At 32.5% G+C, this 25,714-nt stretch overlaps 2 protein-coding genes across 5 annotated transcripts in view; one reads left to right on the top strand and one right to left on the bottom strand.

Annotated features, from left to right (window-relative positions):
- LOC129808274 (6-phosphofructo-2-kinase/fructose-2,6-bisphosphatase-like) overlaps window positions 1-25,714 on the top strand; it is a 114,243-nt gene that overhangs the window by 21,449 nt on the left and 67,080 nt on the right. The gene's annotated exons all lie outside the window — the stretch shown is intronic.
- LOC129808275 (alpha-N-acetylgalactosaminidase) overlaps window positions 5,714-25,714 on the bottom strand; it is a 62,001-nt gene continuing 42,000 nt past the window's right edge. The window contains exons 2-5 of the mRNA XM_055858116.1: window positions 24,170-24,346; window positions 11,655-11,829; window positions 8,378-9,172; window positions 5,714-7,807 (exon numbers count right to left, since the gene is read on the bottom strand). Of these exons, the coding sequence (XP_055714091.1) occupies window positions 7,652-7,807; window positions 8,378-9,172; window positions 11,655-11,829; window positions 24,170-24,330 (1,287 nt within the window). The 5' untranslated portion in view covers window positions 24,331-24,346 and the 3' untranslated portion in view covers window positions 5,714-7,651. The remainder of the gene's footprint in view (window positions 7,808-8,377; window positions 9,173-11,654; window positions 11,830-24,169; window positions 24,347-25,714) is intronic.

Consider the following 25,714-nt stretch of genomic DNA (forward strand, 5'->3'; position numbering starts at 1 on the left):
TCAACGATATTTTCGTCTCAGAACGAAATTTCCGCTTGGGTAATCTCTAAAAAAACATGGTTTTAGAGGGGAAGGAGAGGGTGGGGGAAAAATTAGGGCCATGTTAACGATCCTTGGATCGACTTATGGGGGTCTCCTCGAAGGTCCCAAGTTTCTATCTCTTACCGTTTGGCGTCTAGAGCTGGCAAAAGCCGGACGGACAGACAAACGCATTTCAGACGTAGTCGTCTGAAACGCGAAGATTTGTTGATAAAAGTGGTCTCCGGGGGATGAAATGTGGAAATTTTGAGGAACAAAAATATCGAGAGATTATATGATATTGCTTTCTCTCTGGCGTTCGAGCAGTAAAATACATTTTATATGTACGGAATACTTTTATTCACTTCACGACTTTGAAAGGCTTCCCCGTATGAAATTGAAGTGTTTCTACCTCCATCTTGGAAACTCTTCAATAGTCTACTTCAAGGTTCTGAAACAATTCTGAATTTAAGGTTTCTCATCCTCGACGTATCAAATTCAATTAGGTTTTCCAAAATCTCTTAGGTTTTTTTTATAATTCAGCATTCCGGAACTTAAGAAGATCAGTACTTCCGAATTTCGGAATTTCAAATTTCACCTCTTTCAGGATTCCTTTGCTCCATCACGCGACAATGTTTCAAAATTGAAGCACAGCTAATGAGCTTTCTAACGGGCCCACACTTTATAAGTTCTGTTCACTAGAACCTGGGATATAAAGGATAATGTCAGGCAAAACAGAAATAAAAACATAAAAGTATTAACAAAAAAACATTGTCACGTGATGGAGCCAAAAAAAGGTCAGATTCTTAATCAGGGGACTTGACTCTATCAAACGTACCATGTAAGATCTCCGTTAGCAAAACCTTGTTGCATAGTGTTATTGATTGTTGGAAAGATTTTGAGGATAAAACAATGTATTTTTAGGTTATGTTATTCCAACTTACCCAACTGATCTTTCATATAATTTTCCTCAATGATTTTTAAAAAAAAAATATTTTCCTTGCTGTTATATTTCATAATAATTTATTAGAATTCGAAATTTTCAGTCATTAAGTTAAAACTCAGACAAAAAATACACAGAAAAATATATTTTATAGGGTGAAAGGAAAACCTATTAACACTTTAAGAACTCGTGTTAGGCCCTATTGACACCCTCGTTTGGAATACGAAATTTGAACACTTATCCTTATCGAAAAACGTAAATTAATGCAAAAAAACGCCATATAAAATAAATTTCAACATTTTGACAAAAAAGTCAATAGGGGTTCCCTGTCGAAGATGTGTTCATTTGTCCCTAAAATTGTTCGTAAATGTTTGTAAATTCCTACTGGAGACTTACGAAATGCTCGTAAATCGTATAACCCACTAAAAAGTTTGTACTTTTTTCACAAACATATATAGTTCATATATGATCACTTGACGAACATTTTTTGTACTTTTACAAACATTTGTTCGTAAATGTTCGTAAGTACACAAAAAATATACGTAAAATGTTGTCATTTGTTCGTAAATGTTTGTAAAATGGGTATAAAATGAGTTCTGTGATTTACGAGCATTTGGTAAGCCCCCAGTAGGAATTTACAAACTTTTACGAACAACTTTACGAAATATTTTTTCCTTTGTACATTATTTCATCTAATCTAAAGAGCAAAAACGAATTGTTGGTTAAAGGTTTGTGATAGGATGTTCTTTTTTTTTGTAGAATTTTGAGAATAAATTTAAAATCAACAAATTTCCTCCACAGATGCTTTCAAGTTTAATTTTATTAGACAAACTGACTATCTTTAAGCCATGACTTTTCACATTTGTAATTTATAATTTTGTTTTGAATAAAAAATAAACAATCTCTTTGTCGGAATCAAATTCAGATATGTTTGTCAACAATTCAAAGCAGTTTTTAATTCAAAAGTCATTTCTTTCACTTGCTTTGTGATATCAATTCTTCGATTAACAATTTCTTTAGTAAAAAAAAAAACAAATCTCAAATACAGCGGACAAATAGCCATCCTATCTTCTTCTTTGAAGTCTTTTCTATGGAAGCCACAAAATTGTCGACAAACAATAACGTTTGCTCCCTAGAAACACTCGAAAAAGCGCGATAAGAGATTTTATTGTCATTTGAATTTAACACCATATAGTTTTCAACGCGACGTTCCTTAGCTCAAAATGCTGTTGTTGTGGTATTTTCTATTTTTAGAGACATTTTTATCTATAAATGTAAGTGTTGGCTTGTTGTTTCAAGTAGCAACACTTTCACGCACTTTTCTGCCAATGTTGGGTCTTGAACAGGTGCTAAATTGGTTCGATGGTGATTTCGTGAATGCCCATTAATACTCAATGAAGTGGCCGATGCTAAAAATGCATTTTTATTTGCTTTCAATTGCAACCTCGATAACTCTGATTCACTTCCTGTCCAACTGCATTTGTTGTTGGGGTCTCTTTCCTTTTCAAGAATTTCTGTTTGGAAGTGACGAAAAATATTTTTCTTTCACGCGTGTGACATTATAATAAAAATTGCATAGACTTTGCAAATTGCTGGAGGCTGGACCGAATGAATTTGAAGTTTTATTCTTTTTTGTTTACGTTTAGCGATTGAGGATCGTTTTGAATTTAGCCCAAAATAAGATTGATGTAAGTACAACTGAATTTCAGGTAAACAATTAATTTATCGCTTCATTGAAGACTTATCAGCTCAGAAACTACTTGGAAGCGGTTAAAATTTGGACGGGATTCAAAGACCTTTCAATTGAATCCAAATCTGTCTCAATCACTTATGAAATGCATCTTCTAGTTCCTTTTTATTCTTAAAACTTGCGAAAACATTCGAAAGGACAGAATCGCAGCCATAAGTTTGTTTATTCGAAATTTCCACATGAACAATCTGTGAAACAAAAAAATATTTAAATAAATAATTTCTCTATTCCCTGTATATGCAGATTTATTGATCAATTGTGCAAGACAAAGAATTGTTTGAAATGTTACAAGCAAACATTTTATATTTTTGTAACAAAGAAATACCGCGAAAAGTATAAAATACTGTTTCTAGCTCAATTTTAGAGACATCTTGCTTAGGAAATGACGCACACTGCTTCTTATGGATTGAGAGCTTTTCTTTATGAATTTTACATTTATCCCTATACTTCATGCGAGAAACATGTATACGCAATGAGAGTGTCCTCCTTTTAAGTAGTTTACCTCGGAAATTTTTTTGACGCTAGATTTCCTAAATATGTCCTCTAGAAATGAAGTTAAATTAAATGTTTTGAGGAGAAGCCTTGTCATTGGTTTCTCTACAAGTTTTATAGCTCTTTCGATCATTCGCATAATACATTATATAGATACTTTAAATATTAAAAAAGTTCTTAACTTAATTACTTAATTTTAAAGAGTTGTAGAACACCCAACTAACTTAAAAAAAATATATTCAATAGAGACAAATGTTAGCGATTTGCATCAGCCTTAATACTAAGTACTTAATTAAGACCTTTGTAAAAGTCCTTATTTAAGTAGTTTATGTTAAGGACATGAAAAGTATTTTTATAAAGTACTTAATTAGGGTTTTTTAAATAAGTTCTTTTTAAAATGGTAAACTTTACGGCTATGAAACTTTTTTAATTCCCTTTTTTTATTAATTTTATTTTTTTGTATATTTTTTCATCTCCGTCTATCTGAAATAAGAAAATCATAAAGACAATACTTAATGGATTATTAAAAAATTGGTAAAGTTAGACTCTTGGACACAGAACACAAGTTTATGATGCTAAAAGGAAGGATTATCAGAGTTTAATATTCTTTGGAGCACTTCACATTCACACTCCTGCTTTATGCTTTAGTAGAGAGACTGGAAAGAGGATTTATGTGCATTTAGGAATTTCCTCGGTAATTTACAACTAAACTTGTCAAATCAAAATTTTCCAAATGAAATACACATTTAATCACATTTATAGGTTAGTTTTTTCTGACATGTCATCTTGGTCCAGCTCTTTTTATCACATGCGTTAACATGTGTCCATTGCATTCTGAATTCCAGTTTTCGCCACCAGGTATTACCCAAAATGTACCAGATGTTACCACTGATATCTAAAAAGTACCTTAATTAAGCACTTATTAAGGGCTTATTTTATACACTTGGACAAAGCTCTTATTTAAGAGCATAGACAATGCTTTTAATTATGGCATTGCTCTAGTAAAATCTTATCTTGAGTTAGCCGAGTAGAATGAATCAAACCCTGCTGGGCATTTCCGCCCGATATTCTGCATCAATAATAAGATTTTCATTCAATGGGTTCGATGTACAGAATTAAATAAACATGGCTTTGATCTTAGTTTTCTTCTCCTGTCACATGACGTACTTTTTTCTCATAATCCGACGTTTTGGAGGAGTTTTTCTACTTTTCTCAGGAGAAGGTTTTTAGTATGAAAATCCACTAAAATATCCTTTTTTTGTATCGATATGTTTCGTAGGCTTTAGACAAGAGGAAGACGCAGAAACGTCGGTTCATGAGAAATTTAAAAAGATAGGTCAAATCTGTGTTCAATTATTTTCATATTCTGCATTAGTATATCCTGCACTGAGAAAAAAAGAGGGTGCGATTAACTTTTTTTTCTCATAACTAAGACTTTTTAGGTGTAAAAATATATCAACATTTTTTAATGTTAATTTTACACCTTTTTAAGGGTAAAATTAACATGAAAAAGGGTAATTTTTTTAAAGGGTAATATTTACACCGATTTTGGATCAATACTGCAGGGTAAAATAAACATTTCCGGAATGTTATTTTAACTTTTTGGGATTTCTCTCAGTCAGTGTGCGTCACTGCCGCTGATACTTTCCCAAAAAGTAAAACAGCTGCCTTATAGAAGAACCAAGATTGACAAGTCTTTTAATGCACCTTTAAAAGACTTATAATCTCAATAATGTGTTGAAATATCTGTAGAAGCTATTATACCCATTAAGAATGCGCCATTTTAGTTTTAGTAGTCACAGAGACGAAACCAAGAGCGCTATAAACAGATTATAAGGATTTTGGATCTATAACGCATTACTTAAAGAATTCTACAGGACTGTAGTAGAAGTCATTAGACTTGGTTTGTCTCTTCAAAATGAAACTGTTTTAAGTATAATATACTTTGTATATACGTTTGTTGCAAGCAACTTAACTTGATTCGTAGCTTACAATGAATGCAGATACAAATAAAATGCACTTAGAAAATATTCGTGTCGTTGATATCATCCTAGAAATCTTTGAACGATCCTAAGTAGGGGGGAGTCCCTGAAATTGCCAAGTAGTTATCTCCAAATATTTGGTCTGTAGATCCAACAACGTTGTTAAGGAAAATTGCCCTACGTTTTATTTTCTAGAAACTTTAGATCTTTAAAATTCTGAAAAGTTGACGATGTATGCTGTAGCTATTGCTCTTGAATTCGAGCAAATAAAATAGTGTTGATGGGTGATGCAAAGTTTATTCATGTGGTATCTTGGCATAGGCATGTTGCGCATGGGTAGGAAAAACTATGCCAAGACCACGTGGCAAGTTAATCACAACTACAGCTGATCGAGATGATCAAAGATCGCACTTGCGATCTATTATGCTGAAATGGGAATGCGTTGAGCTCTGCTGGGGTTTTGCCAAAGGTTCAAAGTTCTTGCCTTTTTGAAAAGATAATTGTGAAGGGGGGTAATTGAATAAGTTGTTTTTGTTCTTTTAATTTAAATATAGATCTCTATATTCTCATTATTCACTTTTAGCCATCACTACAATATAATTTTGAGATTTACTCTCTTACAGTTTTTCTCCTTTTTAATAATTAATTTTATAGTAAATTATATTCACTGCTGTTTACATTTAAATGTGTTTCTTATAACTTACAAAAACAAAATTTATTTTCACTTAGAATGCAAAAAGAAGTAAATATAATATAGTTTATATTGAATTTGAATTTCTGCTTAATTTTTTTTCTCTTATCATTTTCATTTTCTTTGAGATTTATTAAATTAAATTCAAGGGTAACAATTGCATCACACCTTGTACTTGACACAGCTGGCACATGAAATGCTTAATAAACTTATGCTATTTTATTTCTCTTCCTTAAATTTCGTCTCACATTTTTTTAATTTATAATAATTAATTTAAAAAAAAGTATATATAAGACAATTGTGTGTAATTTATATAGGAATATTTTGTATTAACTAGACAGAGACAAAAATTATCCTTGGGATTTTCTTATTGCGGTAGAAAAATAGAAAATTGCAAAATATTTACTCAATTGAGGAGCATTATATCTCTTGGTGTCTCAAAAATTCTTTGTATTAACATTGTGAAGAGTGAAATGCAAACACATTGACTTTTTGGAGTTTCTCTGTGAAGTTTTAAAACCAACTTTAGCTCAGAATTGTTTTAAATAGGCTTGGAATTAAGATAAAGATTGAGATAGATGCATACTGGTTTCCCCTTCCTGTTTATTATAATCTTTGTCAGGTTTGTCAGCTTGTTTTCTTAGTTAAAAGCCGTCTTGCATTTTGATTTTTTCTCTTGTGACCGGTGAATTATTATCTCGGCTGAAGTATACAGCTTAACTGAAAATTTAAATTATTTCACTGGAGAAATTTGAGATCAATTTGTTAATAAAAATATTTCGAAACTCTTGAGCCTCGAAATCTGGACCATTGATTTATAGAGCAAGAGCTCTGTTTTTTTTCATCTATCAAGCATTACTATCTCGACTGAATTATATCGTTTAGATGAAACTTCGCTAATTCACTGACAATTCAGTACGTCTTCTACTTAACCCAATTTTGCCAATAATAATTTTTGCTAAAGTCGCAGACAGTAACATAATTTCAATTTTTTTAATCTACCTAAAGAAAAAAAACTACCCAAAAAATATTATCAACGGCTTTAAAATTCACAAAGAAACTTCTCTAAAGAGAAGAGTTTGTAATGTTTGCAAAATGGAGTTCATTTTCATTTTACCTTTAGATTTTTCTGTAATTTTTGATGAAAATAAACTCAATTGAAAAAATAAAAGGTTCTTTTGGTCTTTTTATAATACATTCTGAAGACCAAATAAACTATTTGAAAGGATAACTTTAAAATACTCCTTTAAAACCGTTTCTCCACATCAACTTTATATAGCTACTTCTTTGAAGTTTTCTCCCGTGAATTATAAGATAAAATTGAAAATTATTTCCTTGCTTTTATTTGTTTGATTTTCCCGATTTTCCTATTTATCTTTTCCTTTTGTGTTGCTCTCCCGAAGTATATGCTTATATTGCAAAAGTGTCAAAATTTGAACTCTCTAAATTTATTTCTTTTGGATTGTTAAAATGAACCCTCAGAGAAGCATTATTTTCATCTAAACTCTTCGATAAAATGTTTTCTTTTGGTTTACGATCCTTTCGGTATCCTTTCCTGGTTGATCCTTTTATTTTTTCAAGTATTACATTTGATAAACCTTATCAATTGTCACTGCAGAACTTTGTCTGCAATCTTACAATTTCGACGGTCAATGTGTTTGCAGTCAGTTCTTAGATTTCTTCTAGTAAGGCTCTCAAGAAAGGAAGGTACTCATTTAGAGCAGAGAGGTTGTCAAATGTCGGGGGTATCTGGTGGGGGAGTCCTATCATTGGAATCATCCTCTAAAGTAATTTAGGGGTGTATAGGGTGTCCGTGAGTAGCGATCGGGTTGAACGTCAGCCCTCAGGATTACAACTCCTGATGGATTGACTTTGACTTTAATCTTTGTCTGTGGGCTGAGTACTCCATAGTCAACCTCCTCGTACAAGTCCTGAAAGAGTGAGATTTCATTAAATATCAGATACTCATAAAAAGCCGAAATACTCACTGAGAGAAATACGAAAAAGTTAAATTAACATTTCGAAAATGTTAATTTTACCCTGCAGTATTGATCCGAAATCGGTGTAAATATTACGCTTTTTATGTGTATTGGGGGTTAAAGTTACCCTTTTTCATGTTAATTTTACCCTTAAAAAGGTGTAAAATTAACATTAAAAAATGTTGATATATTTTTACACCTAAAAAGTGTTAAAGTTATGACGAAAAAAAGTTTATCGCACCCCCGTTTTTTCTCAGTGCTGAGAAAAAAAGAGGGTGCGATTAACTTTTTTTCCTGATAACTAACACTGTTTATGTGTAAAATATATCAACATTTTTTAATGTTAATTTTACACCTTTTGAGGGTAAAATCAACATGAAAAAAGGGTAACTTTATCCAATAATACACCTAAAAGGCTAATATTTACACCAATTTCGGATCAATACTGCAGGGTAAAATTAACATTTCCGGAATGTTATTTTAACTTTTTCGGATTTCTCCCAGTGAAGGTAAATGTCTTACCTCGACTCTGTAGCCAGATGGCGAAACGAGTCCTAATTCCCTGAGAGTGACGGCAACATCGGAAGGTGTTCCGTCAGTTCGTCGGTTGACGAATGCCACAGCATAGGAGTAGTACGTATGGTAGATGGGTGTGATGGGTCTAGACCAGATCTCGATGCCTTTGTGCTTGTAGATTCGACGTCCCTGGATGCCAAGAGGATCTTGATCGACAGCAATGATCTTGCGGTTCTGTAGGATAGCTTTGAATTCGGGTCGGATGGTTCTCAGATCCACAGACATGAGCAGGGGTGCTGCCATGATGGCCCAAAGGGCAAATTGTGTCTTTGACTGTTCGTAACTGAGACCAAAGTTTCCAATGATAAGCATATCTGGATCATTCCAGTGCCCTGGACCGGCATTGGGTACGATTGCGTCTTGGTTGTTGCCGTAGTAGTCGATGATTGTTTCGAGTGAGGCCCATGAGTCTTGGATGTCGTCGTAGTTGCGCCATAAGTTGCAATGCTCGATGATGGCAGAAAAGTTAGGCGCGATTCCGGCGTAAATCTGATACACTGGCCAACTACAGGAATACACCATTGCACGGCCAGTGGCATTCAAATAGCGTCCAAATTCTGGGTATCCATGATCCATGTCTGTTGGCAAGGAGTAGCAACCGTCAAGTTTAACGTAGTCCACTTCCCAATCAGCAAATTGTTGAGCATCTTGACCCAGGTAGCCCAAAATGCCAGGATACCCGGCACAGGTGTAGTTACCAAAATCTTGGTAAATGCCAAACTTGAGGCCTCGTGCGTGAATCTGTGAAGAAAATCAAAAATATTAATTGTGGTCTTCTAAAGAAGGCATCAATGCTGAAACCCCCAAATAGACTCAAACTGATCTTTGATAATATTCATCTCGTAAAATGTGTAGTGTTAAAGATCAGGCCAAATTATCTAACACTCTGAGAGTTAAGGATAAATTTCCTTTATGTAATCCTTTACCGGAAAATTTTATGCGCTACATATTTTTAAGTGAGTCTTTTTGGAGTTTAAAAGTACAAATTAAGAAAGGCAAAAATCCTATTTTTACCTCAAAGTCAAAGAGATAGCAGTGTACATATAATTCGCTTATTTTTCAACTTAAATGGTAAAAAATATCGATTTCTGATCTTCGGTGACTCCCAATAAAAAACATTATCTCTAGACGTTTTTTCCTCCCCCCCTGCCCTTTTGGTGGTAGTTCTGATGAACATTTCATCTAAATATATGACCAAAAAAATCGCCATTTTGAATTTTTGAAAGTCAAATTATAACCAGTCTAGAGAGCCTGTTTTTCAACCGATTTGGTTAAATTTGGATTTTTTGGAAAGGTCTTGAAATTTACAACCAGGAGGGGAATTCTGTAACGCTCTGGCAATACCATATGACAAATTGGGTTCAAATCTTAGGAGAGCTTTTTCGAAAATGCGATTCTGTAGCCGTGACATTGTAATTTCAGCTCACGTGGCATTGTCAGAAGTCACATATTTGAGATTTCTGGCAACAAATAAAATAAATATTCGTAAACATACAAAAAGTATTCGTAAAATTTTGTCATTTGTTCGTAAATGTTCGTAAAACATTCGAAAAACAAACATTTACGAACAAATGATAAATTTTTACGAACTTTTTTTGTATGTTTACGGACATTTACGAACAAATGTTTGTAAAAGTACAATAAATGCTCGTCAAGTGATCATGTTACGATAAATGTTTGAGAAAAAAAGTACAAACTTTTACGATCATGTTTGTGGGTTATACGATGCACAAGCATTTCGTAACTCCCTCATAGGAATTCACAAACATTTACGAACATTTTTACAAAATATTTTTTTTCTGTGTATGTTTTAAAGCTTACCTTGACGGATATTTCTTCCATTACAAAAATAACGGTATACCGATTAAACCTTTTCTAATAACAATTTATCAAAATCAAAACTAAAGAAGACTATAGAGGGCATATTTCTCAACCAATTTGAGCAAATTTGGCGTCATTGGAAAGGTCTTGCAATCCCTGACATATCCGAATTAGTTCTAATCGGTTATGAAGCGGTTCTACACTAATAATTAAGTTGAGTTCGAAAAAAAATAAAAATACAAAAAAGCTATTTTGGATAAAATTTTGCGTGATTTTCAAATCGATTCAAATAGATTTTGGCGCAGTAAATATATAAAAAGAATAATGCAGTGGAAGCACACTATATACTCTCTGTATTAGGGGGAAGTGGGGCACTTTTGAATGTGGGCAGTATTGAAATTGGGATTTTTCACCTATTTTTAAATAAAATTGAGCCTTATGATGATATAATTTAGCTGCACAAACAGTCTGAGAAGCTCAATTACAATATGGCTCAGTTATATTCAAAGGTGCCTCACTTCTTCCTACAGTGTATTTCCACTGCATTGTTTTTTATGAGGTTTATTAGTTCAAAACCAAATTAAACCGATTTCTAAATCACGAAAAATATTGACCAAAAAAAGTGTTTTTATGTAAAATCTCGATCTAAAATAATTATTGGTTTAGAACTGGTTCATAACCGATTAGAACTGGTTCACAGAGAAAAAAAGAGGGTGCGATTAACTTTTTTCCTCATAATTTTAACACTTTCTAGGTGTGAAAATATATCAACATTTTTTAATGTTAATTTTACACCTTTTTAAGGGTAAAATTAACATGAAAAAGGGTAACTTTAACCCCCAATACACCTAAAAGGGGTAATATTTACACCAATTTCGGATCAATAGTGCAAGGTAAAATTAAATTTCCGGAATGTTATTTTAACTTTTTCGTATTTCTCTCAGTGTTCGGATTTCTCAAAGATTTCAAGACTTTTCCATTGACCTTTCTAATTGAGCGCCCCGTAAATATAGGACGCTCTTCTAGCCCCATTTTCTCAAAGTTGCTGCTCGTTAATTCAAAATAATTAGAGAAGCGACGAACAAAAAAATTTTGTTATACTTTTCAATTTCACATTGAGCAAAGACATGCACCATAAAAGATAATTAGCGGTCTTGTGAATGTTTTTATTTTCTTTCTGACTCTATGAGGAAAATTTAAATAAATTTATGGAATGTTGTAGTTTATGACACTGAAAAATTGATCTTGATTTTAGTAAAATCTAGTTTTATTTTATATTTTACGGACTCAAGTGCAACCGTGGAATGTGTCCCGGCTAATAGTTTTCAATTTTTAATCTTCAGAAAGACAATTTGCTAATTTGTAAATTGCGAAGTAGATAAATTGAATTAGAGTAACTTACGTATTGTGATAGATCTTTCATGCCACGAGGAAATCGTCTTCGGTCTGCTAAAAGCTCTCCATGGAGACCTCGTGATTTTTCCAACCAGCAATCATCTACATTGATGTATTCATAACCTACGGCAGCATAGCCTTCCGACACGACCAAATCGGCCATTGTCCGGAATAAATTTTCACTGGTGAAAGAGAAATGCAAGAAAAATGCATTAATGTTAATGAATTATGTAAGAAATCGACACATTGCAATTAAAATACAGCTAAATTGCCCATTAATTGAAGGTGAAGTCAATGATTAAAGCTGTTTATATTGGGTACATGCGTGTACCGCTTTTAAAGTGGGGGATCTCTATATTTTTTAAGTTTTTTTTTCTTGTTGCTTTTGTGTGAAAAATTGTTTTGAGAAACTCTTTATCATTGTCCGAAACATTTTTCTTCACAAAGTTGACTTAAAAATGTTTATTTTTGGCGCGCGATCATGTCGCGTGTGTATTGCCTACGAGTCAGGCGATATTGGAATTATTTTTAAAATCCAGAAATACGTTGAGATTATCTTCCTACATTGGACATTTGTGGAGAGTTGTTTTAGAAACAGAGAAAGAAAGAGAGAATACATAAATAGAATTATCATAAAGTGCGAGAAATATATGGCTTTTTCCTGTTTTGTGTACTCTTATCTCATACAAGAATAGCACCAAAGTGAAGAAAGGCTATAAATAATGATACAAATTTTATCGACGAAATTGGTAATTTTCATTCATTGAGCGTTGTTTTTTTTTAAATAGAAAATAATATCTGAAGCACAATGACCTTTCTCGCGAAAGCAAAAAGATATCCCCTGGAGGTACTAATTTGCCTTTCTGGGACTATCAAATTGAACATTTTTCGTCTCTCTGGGGATACACATTCATGGTGCAACTTCTCTGGCACAATCCAGATCTCCCCACGTGTGTTCTTTTCGCAAAGTGTGATCAATTTGTGGCACAAGACTTGGTGAAAAATGAGAGGTTTGCCTACATAGGAGAAGGAATATAAGAGAACGTTTGTTAGATCATTTGTAACATGATCGTGATTTCCGATATTCCCCTAATTGTGCCAAGTATTGATTGACTTGTTGAATTTTCATGCTATTTCAATTTTTGAAATCTTATTTCCCCATCATTTTTCATCAGCAGGAGCGTCAGTCTTCTCGAGGACACAATACCAAAAAAAATAAAATAAAATTAAATAGAGATCGACAGATCACTCATTTTGCTGTAACTTGGGAGGTTGTGAATTTGATGATGATGTTAGTCAAGAAATTTATTGTCCGTTTCTTGTAAGACATGCAAAATTACTTTTGAGAATTGGGCTGAACCAGCATAAGAAAAAAAGAATTGTTCATTCTACAGGGTGTGCCAAAATTTACGGATAGCATGGGTGAATTCAGTAGCAAACTTTCGAAGATTTTCGAAAAGACTTAGCCAAGACAAAGTTCAATCAATTTGAAAATCGGCTTACAGCGTTCATTTTTTTTTTCAAGAAAATGGACATTTGAAAATTGATCCCATTTCCAAAGGAAAGCCATTTTTACTTCTTTATTAATCCACAAGATGGCATATGTGATTTCCTGGTGGGTTTCTAAGCGTTAAAAACGTTATCAGTGGCAGTATTCACTTTTTTATTGTGAGGATAATCAAAGCAAAGAAGTTTATAATGTTCTTGTCTCAATGTAAACCCCCTACAATATCCTTAAGCAACTTCTTTAATGTTCATTTAGCAGGGTATTCTTAAGACTTTGCTCGACAATTTGTTTTGAAAAATTCGAATTCAGTTTGAATTTTTCGAACATCATTTTGTCTAAATATAATTGTCACATTCAGCTCCCCGATTAACCAAATGATTAGAGGTGAAAATGGCAGTAAAACCCATTTGTGAAGAACGATTTTTTTTCATTTTTCGAGTGTTTTGACAGCTGTCATTTGGATATCAAAAAACCGAATAGCGAAAAGCTGAGGCTATCCTCACAGCTCTGTCCGATATCTGGCTATTTAAATTTTTTTGAAACCGTTGATTTTTCTATTTTGTGCTGCGTGAATTTATTTTCTGTCGAAAAACAACAGAATTTTCTTTGTGATGTGCTTATAGTTCATTTGGTACCACAATTAAGTATCAAAGGCGTTGGTAAAGTGAAAATAACATTTTAATTCATGCTGGACAAGCTGAATGTTTCGTAAAAAACGTTTTGAATTCATCAACCGTCAGTGTTTGGCAGGGAGAGCTCAGGTACTTCGAGTAACAATTAATGTGATAAGGCGAAATGTGTTGAAAATCTAAAATATAGTTCACGTATTCACTGCTTGAACGCTAATAGGGGAAAGCGCGCTATCTATGGACGATTAAGCTTCGAACAACTCGTCATTTTCAATATGTTTTTAGTAAATTTGATCCATGACATTTCAATACCTTAAATTTCATGAAAAGAACCATTAAAAAGTGAGTTGTCCGAAGCTTGAGTCATCTGAAGCGCGCTTTCCCCTACTATTTTTTTTTAGAATTTCAATATTTTTGACAAGTGCCAGTCATATTGTTCACAGTCGAGATTTTATAGTCTCAATGTGTATCGACTAAAAGGGGGGAAATAGTGTTGTGTCTCCATAAAACGTTCTTGATGTTCGAAAAATTGAAACTATATATCGAATTTCGCACATAGCTGGGAAAATTATAAAATATCACACTCAAAAGCTATAGCTGGGATAGGAATACCATGACCGTCACTATTTTGATTATCCGACCGAAAAAGTGAATGCAGGCATTGTTGAGTTGACACTCGTGACTTTTCGAAATTCGAACTAAAAATCACATAAGGCACAAATGGAATTAACAAGAAGTCAGAATCTTATCATTCACGAGTAGGGTTTCTAAAATTCGAAGATCTATTTGAAAAGCCAAAAAAGAGACACTCCTACTTCTTGATAAACTCGCAAGGTGTCTGTAGTATTTTTCTCTTTAAATTTCGAAGTCCTTAGTGACAAAATATGTCGAAATTCACTTTATTGTGAGGAAAAATTTAAAGCAAAAACATTTACTATTTCTGTTCCATTTATTGAATCACTTCATAATCACTGAGTAACAGTTTTGATAGTTTTTCCAGCTTTCTATTATGATATTTCATAAATTTTCTATACCTCGTGCGAAAATTTTAGTATAAAAATTCGAAATTACGTATGAAACTTCGAAAATCAACGACATTTTTTGCAAAGTGTTCCATTTATCTTTTAATTGGAGAATATTTGCACTCAATCTTTCTTTTTGTTTTTTGAAACGCATCTGTCCTAAGTCTGGAAGAAAGTTCGAGTATTTACCGCTTGAGCGCTGATAGTGCTTTCTGTTTGACCAAGTGACACAGTCATTTCTTTTGTTTATTACTTTTGCAATATTTTCTTATTTGTTTACAAATATTTATTACGATATATGTATTAAAAAATAAAAGAAAATATATTTCATTTACTGTCATTTTTGTCTTAAATTGACTTAAATGAACTCCAACATTAGATGGCGCTATTAACCATATTTTATAAAATGAAAAAAAAAAATCTTTCGAAAATCGGCTTCCAAAATATATTTGAGCATTTCCTGAAAGGATCCATTATTCTTACGTTGTAATATTGTTGTCTTGAGAGACCAATTTCTAGACTTCTCAGGAAATTTTTGACACACCCTGTATGTCAACCTATTTATCGTATGGTTTTGACCCCTCTTGTATAAAAGTTAAGTAAAAAAAAAAGAAACAACTCTTGCAAATGAAAGGGAAAAACGCGCCGCATGAGTTGAATGGCGATGTTGATTCTCATAGAGTTGCTAACTTTAAAGTGCTTGACACTGACACAATTAGACAGTCTGAATATAAATTAGTGGTTCAAATCGCAACGTTTCATTATTATTTATTTTGTATTTAAGACAATTTTTTATTGTTTGCTATTTTGACTACCGTTGCGGATTTTTTTTCCAGCTGCGTATTCCCTCGGCTATTGTAGATTTAGAGTGTGTGAATGAAAAGTTTTGCAGAAAAGGAAAACCAAGAGTGATATTCTCAACATCATCACAAAAAGAATTCTTACGCAAACTTCTGAAATAACATATTAAATTTCTTTTCATACCCATGGCTATTTTGTATTGTTTCTTAGATGCAAAAAAAAACTAACAATAATAATCATTACAGTATGATTGTAGTAAAGAAAATTGAAGTATGAAAACAAAACAGGAGTCATTTTGGCAAATATAAAATCTTTTGTACCCACTATTCTTGGAAAACTTTCAATTTCCTACAAAAAATTCACATTAAATTAGACTAAAAAGAACATTTTATTGCAATGTGTGTCTTACTGAAATACATTGTTGAGCTCGATTTCTTGGTATTTTCAGAAGACTGAGGTTCTACTATTAGCCTCTGACCTTACACATTATTTTTCCGCATAATTTTGAGATTTATTCAGAATTTTGCAAGACAACAAACATTTGTTTGTTTGGCAGCTGCACTTTTTGTAGATATCTGTCAACAGTGATATTCTTTTAAGAATGTTACAATAGTCCAACAATGCATTAAAAGTTGAAAATGAAAAAAAAATCGTTTAAATTCATTGTTTATTTTTCAAATGGTAATTTCGGACAACGTGGAACTCCGGACAATGCGGTATTCCAGAGAAGACTTTTTAGGAGTTCTGACTATGATAATCCCGACAATCTATTAGTAACTCAATATTTACACAGATCAAGAATACTTTTAAAATTTTTTCAATAATTCTTTATCAAGTTTTGAGAGAGTTATCTGAACCATAAATTGGTTTGTCCGGAATTCCATGCTGTCCGAAATTAAAAAGATATCCCATTCTATATATTTTTTCCTAAGATTAGGATAAAAAATAATCAAAGAAACTCAGAAATACAAAAGAAGTCAATTTGCTTTTGTTTACGAACGTTCTGCAAAGTGTTTTCGATTCATATTGTTTGAATATCTTCCTGGTTCTGTATTATTTGTCTTCCGATATTTATAACTGTTTCACCTAACTTAAAGCCTTTTTACTTTTTAAAGCAATATCAAAATTACGAACTCCTTCACGAACTCCTTGGCACATCTTAAATTTCTTCAGAAGGTTTCAGGGAGTATTTTTAAAAAGGAAATAATAAATTTGTTACTCTAAAGTTACCTCTAATGGTGCAATTCCAATGAAAAATGAAAAGGAGAAATCTTTAAAACATTTTTCTTTAGTACATGGCTGTTCTCATGTGCTTCTGCTTTATCGACATTTCTTTCAGTTGGTTCCTGTCTCGACTGTTTTCGCCATACCTCGCCATGTTCTAAGATCACCAAACAGTCCAAACTGTTTTCCTAAGTCTTTATCACGTATCAAAACCACCAAATAGACGTGACAAGAGCCAATACAAAAAGTCAATTACACAGAAGCACGTGAGATCAGTCATGTACTAAAAAAAATGTTCAAGTGAAAGATTTCCTCTCTTCGGAATAGCGTCATAAAACTTTTTTTGCCTGAAATTTCTTTACTTGATGACATTAATCTTTTTACCTCATTTTGTTCTATTATGATGTAAGGAAAAATATGAAAAATCCGGAAATCTCTCTAAGCTGCCTGTCCTCCAAGTACCTACTCTTTAGTACATGTTTCATCTAAAGTTGCGTTTCTTTTGTGATATGGTGAAATTGTCAAATGTTTTTTTTTATTTACAAGCAATCCGTGAAATTTTTTGCTTTCGTATTTCCTAAATCTTTTCTTAATTGAATATTCTTTGTTTTGTAGCAATGCAGGGGGTCCCAGGATTATGCATTTCGGGGTAATGTTCTTAATGGTATTATGCATTTTTGCTTACACTTATGGGAACGTAATTTGTGAAAAAAATTTGAAATATCCATTTCTATTGTATTCAAATATTTTTACACGGTTACTTTTAAAATCATTTTTTATAAACAGCTATCGTGGAAAATGGCAGAAAATTGGCATCAAAAACGTTTTGCAAATATTATAGAGTAAAAAATTATCTTGCGCGTATAAAAAATTTCTGGATGCATTAAACCATTTCGAGTAGTTTTTATCGATTCCGAAAATGTGTATAATCCCGGAGCCTTTTTAAGATATTATTTAGGCAGGCATTTCGTCCCTATAAGATACCGCTGAAATATTCGTAATAGTGGTTTTTCAAGGTCAAAGCTTAAAAGGGTTCTAGAGAACGTATTTCTCAACCGAATGGGTCATGTTTGGGTTCGTTGGAAAGGTCTTGGAATTTTCGATAAAACTGAACCAATTCCAATCGGTTTTGACTCAGTAATGAATCAGTTCATAACCGATAACTATTTTCTATCTGAAATTGTATTATATTGCTCCTAAGCTATTTTGTGCGATCTTTTGAGTAATTTATAAATCGGGTGTGAATCGGTAATGAACCGGTTATGAACCGATAAATAATTTTTGTCCGAAAATCAATTCTATTACACTTCAAACTATTTTGGGGGATCTTGTGAATGATTTATGAATCAGTTCAAATCGATTGAGAACCGGTAAACAGAAAATGATGCTAAAGTACTTTTGAGGTATAGCATCTAAGTCACGAGTTCGAGTACTTCGCAAAGCTTGGGACGCTTTGCCACCCATTATTTTTCTGTGTATAGTGTTACGGCGTTATCACACTTGCACTTTAAAATTTTAATGTGATTCACATTAATTGTCGCTTGTGAGCATCCAAATATGTTATTTGTGTCTTTGAGTCACTTAATATTTGGGGTTTTTCTATTTATTGATAAAGAAGTGGACTTGGCCTGCAAAAATAAGTTTAAATTTACCAAAAGCATTAATATTTTTCACATTGAAAAATTAAAGAGAAAATCGCATTAATTTTTCGCATTAATGCTATAAATCAATTTATATAAAATTTTGCGGGCCAAGTCTACCTTTTATATCAACAAATAAGATCAAATTTTGAATATAAAATGATTCAAACACACAAATTACACATTTGGACTCTCACCAGAGACAATTAACGTGAATCATATTAAAATTTTAATGTGAAATTGTGATAACACACTTAAAGTTTCAGGATTCCATTTAAGGTAACTTCCCATTTTAGTACATTTTAGTACATTTTAGTACATGTTTTTTTTGCAAAGAAGCAAAGTTCTCAAGAGCTTTTTATTGACGAGTATTTTATAAAGTTCTTTGCCTTCGCCTTTGCCTAATGTCTTCCTGCTTAAGTATTCTTTGCTTGATGATATTTAAGCGTTTAACTTTATTGCTTTTATATTGAGTCTCGTCATTCAACAAATGCCAGTGCTTTTTCTAAATTATTCCAATGGGCCTGTTATAAATGTTGCAGACATTTTACATTGATATCTTAGGAGTTACCTCATCTTACACGAGCTTCACAAAAAACAGAGTGTAGGGGGGAAATAATGTGTCTCTGACGTTTTCAATAGAATATTTGCTATTGATTCGCATTTATTGCTAATAAATTTGTCAGTATTAGAATAAATAAACGATTATGTGAATTCTTCTGCCAAAGATTCCTGGTTTGACCTGAGATATTACATTCTTTTGAGACTGTTTTTTTTTTGCTTTACGTGGATGACTTTTTAATAGACTCATCAAATGTGGAAGAAGGTTAGTTTATTGCACCTCCTTAAAAATTTCTTCATGCCAAAAAAGGGGCGGAATTGTGAAATGGGCTAAAAAAAAGCAGAGTTGAGGATTAGATGAGTGATCTTTTGTTTAATCAAAAGTAGGTTATTTTGCTGACCAATTGGATTTAATTCAAACCTATTCCTCTCTCTCGCGTGCTAACTGATCAACTACTGATGATGGTAATGATGGGTGCTCCAACTCTTTATTCTTGGATTTTTTTTAAAATTCCTCTTTCATTTTCCTTCCAAATGTTAAGGTCGTATTGTTCGCTATTACTTTGATCTCCCTTCCAATTGCATTATAGAGAATATTGTTTCACAATTTTTATGTAGAAAAATCCAATTTGAGAAATTTATTCACCTTGATCAAATTTTACCACGACACAATGAACAAGAAGTGCTCTGTTATTGACTTTTCAATGGAAAAAAAATTAAGTTATGCCAATTCTTAAAAATTTCACTTTCCATGTGGACTTTGCGAATAACAGCTTTTACGGAGGGGTTTTTCTGGTAACGTCTTCCGGTTAAAATCATATCCGGGATGGACCACTCCTCAAAATTAGATAGAGCTGATAGTGTGTCCCATTATTCAAGAAAATAAGCTCAAAATGAAGAGATTTGTGCTGAATAAGTCGATATTTTTTTTCTTAAAGCTGGATATGGTCTGATAATTGCAATTTGACTGTATAATAACCGAAAAATTTTAATTAACCTCCTCCATTTCCAGTGCAAATTTCACGGGTACTTTAGTGCCTAGAGAGAGAAAGAGATTTATTTTCTGCACCTAAAACTCTTCTTCATCCATTACACTTTTCTGACATAGAGAAATTATTCATGAAAATACCCAAACAATACAATTCGAAGATTTATAAGAAGTTAATAGTATGCAGGGCATTCTAAAAGAAAATCAACTTTCATGTCTTTCAGTTTAAACGTGAGAAAATATTCAATAATATTTTTTTTTGTAATTTTTTTAATTGAAATTACACACAATATTTATGTTTCTTCTCTTAAATGCTCTTGTTTGTTTTGATTTTCTGACGCATAAAGCAAACTTGTTAAAGAAACCAAAGAGTTTTCCATGCATGCAAACAAAGGGCAAATACAGGAAATGTTTTTTTTTGTTGTTGATTATTGCAAAAATCATAAAATCTTGTAAGTGTACAATGTTGAAAAAATGAATTGATTATTGGAAGAAGAAAATCACAAACGGATGATAATCGTGCTGTGTTTCTTCTGTTTATGTAACAATTTTTGAATAATTGAATATTAAATTGCATCATCAAGACATGGAGATGAGATTATTTTGAGAGACAATTTACCGTGTAAGGAATGGGATATATTTCATCGATCTTGTTCCTATTGTACGGGCAAAGAAGATTAATTTTGCAGCCTCTTCTATATCGCAAATGTGATGAATGTTGTGGGTGGATTTGAGAAGATATACACATGTGAAATTTCATCAAAAATTGGGCTATATGGAGAAGATCTGACCGATTATTTGCAAACAGTTTGGTCTATGATGAAAGTCTACAATACGTAATTTATTGGTTCATCTTTCACTTTTAAAGAAATTTATAATAAATTTTTAACCCTTGATAGCCATTCTAGATGACTTGATTCGGTGAAGCATGTTTAATGGTGCTATTCCAATAAAAAATGAACATTTAGTTTTAGTTACTTTACTGTTCTCAAGTGCTTCTGCATTATCGACTTTTCTTTGTGTCGGTTCCTGTCTCGACTATTTTCGACATACCTTGTTATGTTCTAAGATCACCAAACAGTCGTGACAGGAACCAGTATAAAAAAATCGATTTTATTGAAGCATGTGAGAACAGTAAAGTGCTAATAAAACATGTTCGTTTTTAGTACTTTACTGTTCTCAACTCTTTATGCTGATTCCTGTCTAGACTTTTCCCACATCTTCGCTGTGTTCGAAAACCATCAAGTAGTCGAAAAATGAACAAACACAAAGAAAAGTTAATAATGCAGAAGCACTTAAGAACACTAAAGTACTAAAATAAACATGTTCATTTTCCAAAATGATAAATAAATAAATCACTTTTACATGTTTACACGATACGCATTTACAAATTGTCTTTCTATAAAATTAAATTACACACGTTTAGAGCTGTCTCCATAATAGTGCTATTTCAATGAAAAATTAAGATATTTCAGCACTTTACTGTTCTCAATTGCATCTGCATTATCGACTTTTTTGTTGATTTCTGTCGCAACGTTTTGTTTTAGGATAACACTAGAATAAAGAAAAATAGTAGAGACAAGAACCATCACAAAGAAAAATCGATAATGCTGATATACGTGAGAACAGTGAAGTGCTAAACAAACTGTTCAAAAGAAATAATTTAGCTTTTATTTTTTCATTGGAATAGCAACATAATTTTATTCTCTGCACTTGGGTACCATTAGTGGTAATTTCTAGAACTTGTAACGTTCATACAAGTTTTATAAAATTGCCTAAATTTTTATTCTGCCTTTTGAAGATACAATTCTAGTCATTTAATTCCTTAATAGTCAAATTCTTTGGTTTTCTTCGTTTTCTTCTAAATAGAAAATATTATATTAATTATTTTAATTAGTCTTTTTGAGGCTCTTTGCATTGTCGCATCAGCTTGAGATTTATTTTAATTTTATCAATCTAAACGGTAATTCCAATACGACTCCTCGTATCAAATTGATTTGGATATAAGAAATTGCAACCTAAGAACAGTTCACAGAGCCATCTAGCGAGTATTCTTCTGATAGTTGCTTGTCAGTTCAGTGAATTCCCTTTAATTTCTCAATAAACATTAAATGCTAAGATTGAGCCAAATTGAGCTAAGAAAAGCGTTTTTAAGCTTCTGATGTTCTCTGAGATATTTGTTTTCATTTCATTAATAAAAATATGTATTTTAATTTCAAAATAAAGTAATTGAGCTTGAAATAAAAAAGAAAATACTGTACAAAGAAATTTCATGTGCGAGATACAATTAGTTTTGAATATCGGTTGACCGTACAAAGTATCAGAGAAAGCTTCGAAAAAAAGCTTAGATGTCTTGAAGTGTTAATAATAAGAACTCCCACATTTTTTCTCGTTTTACTGTCTTGATTTTGACTAATAGAGATTTTACTAAAATTTTCACATATTTTTTGTCAATAAAAATCATAAAACACGATCAGTATAATAATAGTCCCAATCTTAACGAGATGCTTGAATTTATGAATAAGCCTCTTCGCATGATCTTAAACTGATAAATAGAAAAGGTGAAATTACTGTTTTATTGAGTGTCATCGTGTTAAGCCCAAAATATACACAGGGATCGACTTAGGGATCAGCCTAAAATTTGGAGGATCCGGCTAATCTTCTAAGTTCGTGAGGTCTAGTGAAATTAAGGGGATTATGCGACATCAGCGCCAGTGCTGTAAATAAAAAGCTTCACTTTGGGTGTTTTTGGGTGCTTTTCGAAATGTCAATTGGATGAAAAACATGGAGAGTAATGATACGCAATGCCTCAAAATCTTAAAATGCATTAAGATTGGAGTAATGGGAAGGTCCAGAGTGCGTCTTTCTGTACGAAAAATCCTTTAATATTGCACTTAAGAAGTCTTTCATTACTCAAAGTGTGGAGATTTTATAGAAATTTACGCTGTAAACGCTAATTCTTGATCCAAAATCCTCAATGTATGATTGTTTGGGCTGATCCTTTACCGCCAAATTTTTCGAGCTGAGTATTCTCCAGAATCAGTCTGTGTCTATTTTCGACATTACCTTAAATATGGGTGATTTTGCCCCCCTGGCGCCGTAAGCTTTTCTATTTACTTTAAGCTCTTAAGGATGGTCTTCACTGATCGAACATGGTAGATCGGATCGGTGAAGATCATCTTTAATTGCTAGAATTAAAGAAAAGCTTATGAAAAAGTCACTCGCATTTATAGTACTTAAAGAATTTTCTTCATTTGTGTAAAAATTACAGAAAAGCGTGTTTAAAAATATTCCAAAAATTATCTAAACCACAAACTTCAAAAATTAAAGTTTATGAAGTTAACCAGATAATATTTTAGTTTTTGTTGATACTATGATCCTAATAACGCTTTTCCGTTTAGCCTTCAAACTAAAGAAAGTGTCTGGGATTAAAATGAAATGGTATGCTGTACGAGATAATTGGTTTTATTCCTGGATAGATTTTCGTTTATGATCAGAAAATCGTTGAATATGCAATCATCTGTAGATATTTTCATTTGGGTATTTTCATGTGTTCGACAAGACTAGAAAAAGGGAAACATATTAATTTCCCAAACGGAAACCTTTTAACGTCGCGTAATTCAGTTTTATGATAGTGTGATCGGTTTGATCAGTACACTGAGAAAAAAAAGAGGGTGCAATTAACATTTTTTCCTCATAACTTTAACACTTTCTAGGTGTGAAAATATATCAACATTTTTTAATGTTAATTTTACACCTTTTTAAGGGTAAAATTAACATGAAAAAGGGTAACTTTAACCCCCAATACACCTAAAAGGGGTAATATTTACACCAATTTTGGATCAATACTGGAGGGTAAAATTAACATTTCCGGAATGTTATTTCAACTTTTTCGGATTTTTCTCAGTGTAGGCTTAATGACCATTATTGGACATATTAAAATGTCCAAAAAATAATCGGTTATTTTCGGTTTAGTTACATTATCGCATTTTCGTTATAATCTTTCAACATTTGATCTATCCAATCTTCAAGAAGCACAGAATTGTTACATATTTGAGCCCTATACGTGCTACATAGATATGGCATTTGACATTTGCGGTCAGTACTTTAAGCACAACCAATGCAAAAAGATGAATTTGGATGAAATTACCTTATACAGTTGTCGGGATCTCCTTCGCAATCTGTATTGCATCGAAATCGCTCCCAAGACAGCCATCCCATTGGTGGTGTTCGTGCTAATCCATTTTCGAGTGAATTAACTTGTGTTATTGCTATAAAGATCACAATGCTGAACCATAAGGAAGTTTCCATGGCGTTAAATGTGTGTCTGTGAAAGGAATGATAAAAAAAAACAAAAAAGTTAGAATGTAAGAAAAGTTTGATATTGAGGAAGAATTGCTGATGAAAAACACTCTATTAATGTCATGGTACTTTCACACTCTCTGAACATCGTGAGGATTTTAAGAAGAGTAATAAGAAATTGTAGATCATCAAATATGATCTCTACAAGGCAATATCCTCAGAAAGACTGTCTTTTATACAGTTCCACGTGTTATTGGCAATAATGCACCCGAGATACCTTGTAAATCTTCATTATCACGATTTTCCGCAAATATACTTAATTGGATTCATTTCTTATATTATGTGCACTCTCGCAGTGAGAGAAGCAATTTCACGTTTATGGATATACCGAAAAGAATATACATTACCCAGAAGGTAAAATAGTAATTTTGTGATTCTATCACATTATACATTATGCTTTCTGTGTGTTCTCCCCATCTTCACTGGTGGCATCAATTTATCGATTGAAATGAAGAAAATTTTTGCATTGAAAAGGTTCCACTGACACAATATAAGCAAAATGTGCAATTATGAGAAAATGATCACTGACAAGATTAAATTTATTTACCACTCTCTATGCGCAGTTTTAATTTCTGATGTCCATGGAGAGTAACAATAGAATGTTTCAGCACAATTGCAAAGCGAAACTTAGTTTTAGTTGATTAACAGACGGGGTGCCCTACGAATTTCATGTGGATATCTCGATTCGTTTACTTTGATTAAAATGCAATAAATTGTTTCTCAGTTGATTTTGTTATATTTCAAAAAGATATGTTATAAATTGTCACGAATTCATGTTTTAATAATTTTTTTGGGTATAGGGAAAGTCACATGTTTAATAGATATATCGAACTGTTTGTTCTATGTAGAATCAGACGGAATGAAGAATACTACCACACATAGTTCATTATAGCTTCCGATCAGCTGATCTGAGAGACTGATCGGCTCAAGCATGATCAGAAGAAGAACTGTGAGTGGCAAATCGCTAGATCGGTGTCGATCAGTGTCCATGATCGACTAGTTGGCGCCCGTTAGTCTCTATGGTTGTTTAATTGGTGCTGATCAGTCTCCATGAAGATTACAAGGATAATCGTTGGTTTGCTTTTTTACCACGATTATTCTTGTAAAGTTACACAAATTATCTATTTCAGCAAAACGTGTAATCTGAAAATGTGTAATTTCAATTTTATGTAATTGTAAACAGTGTAATCAACTGGGAATGATTACACAGTTGTGTATATTTTCTTACATATTTCGTGTAAAATTACACAGTTTTCAAATAAAAGGTGTACAAATTACACAGTTTTCAGACAAAATGTGTACAAATTACACAAATGTGTATTAGTGCACACGA

The sequence above is a fragment of the Phlebotomus papatasi genome, chromosome 3 (genome assembly GCF_024763615.1).
Source record: "Phlebotomus papatasi isolate M1 chromosome 3, Ppap_2.1, whole genome shotgun sequence".
NCBI lineage: Eukaryota > Metazoa > Arthropoda > Insecta > Diptera > Psychodidae > Phlebotomus > Phlebotomus papatasi.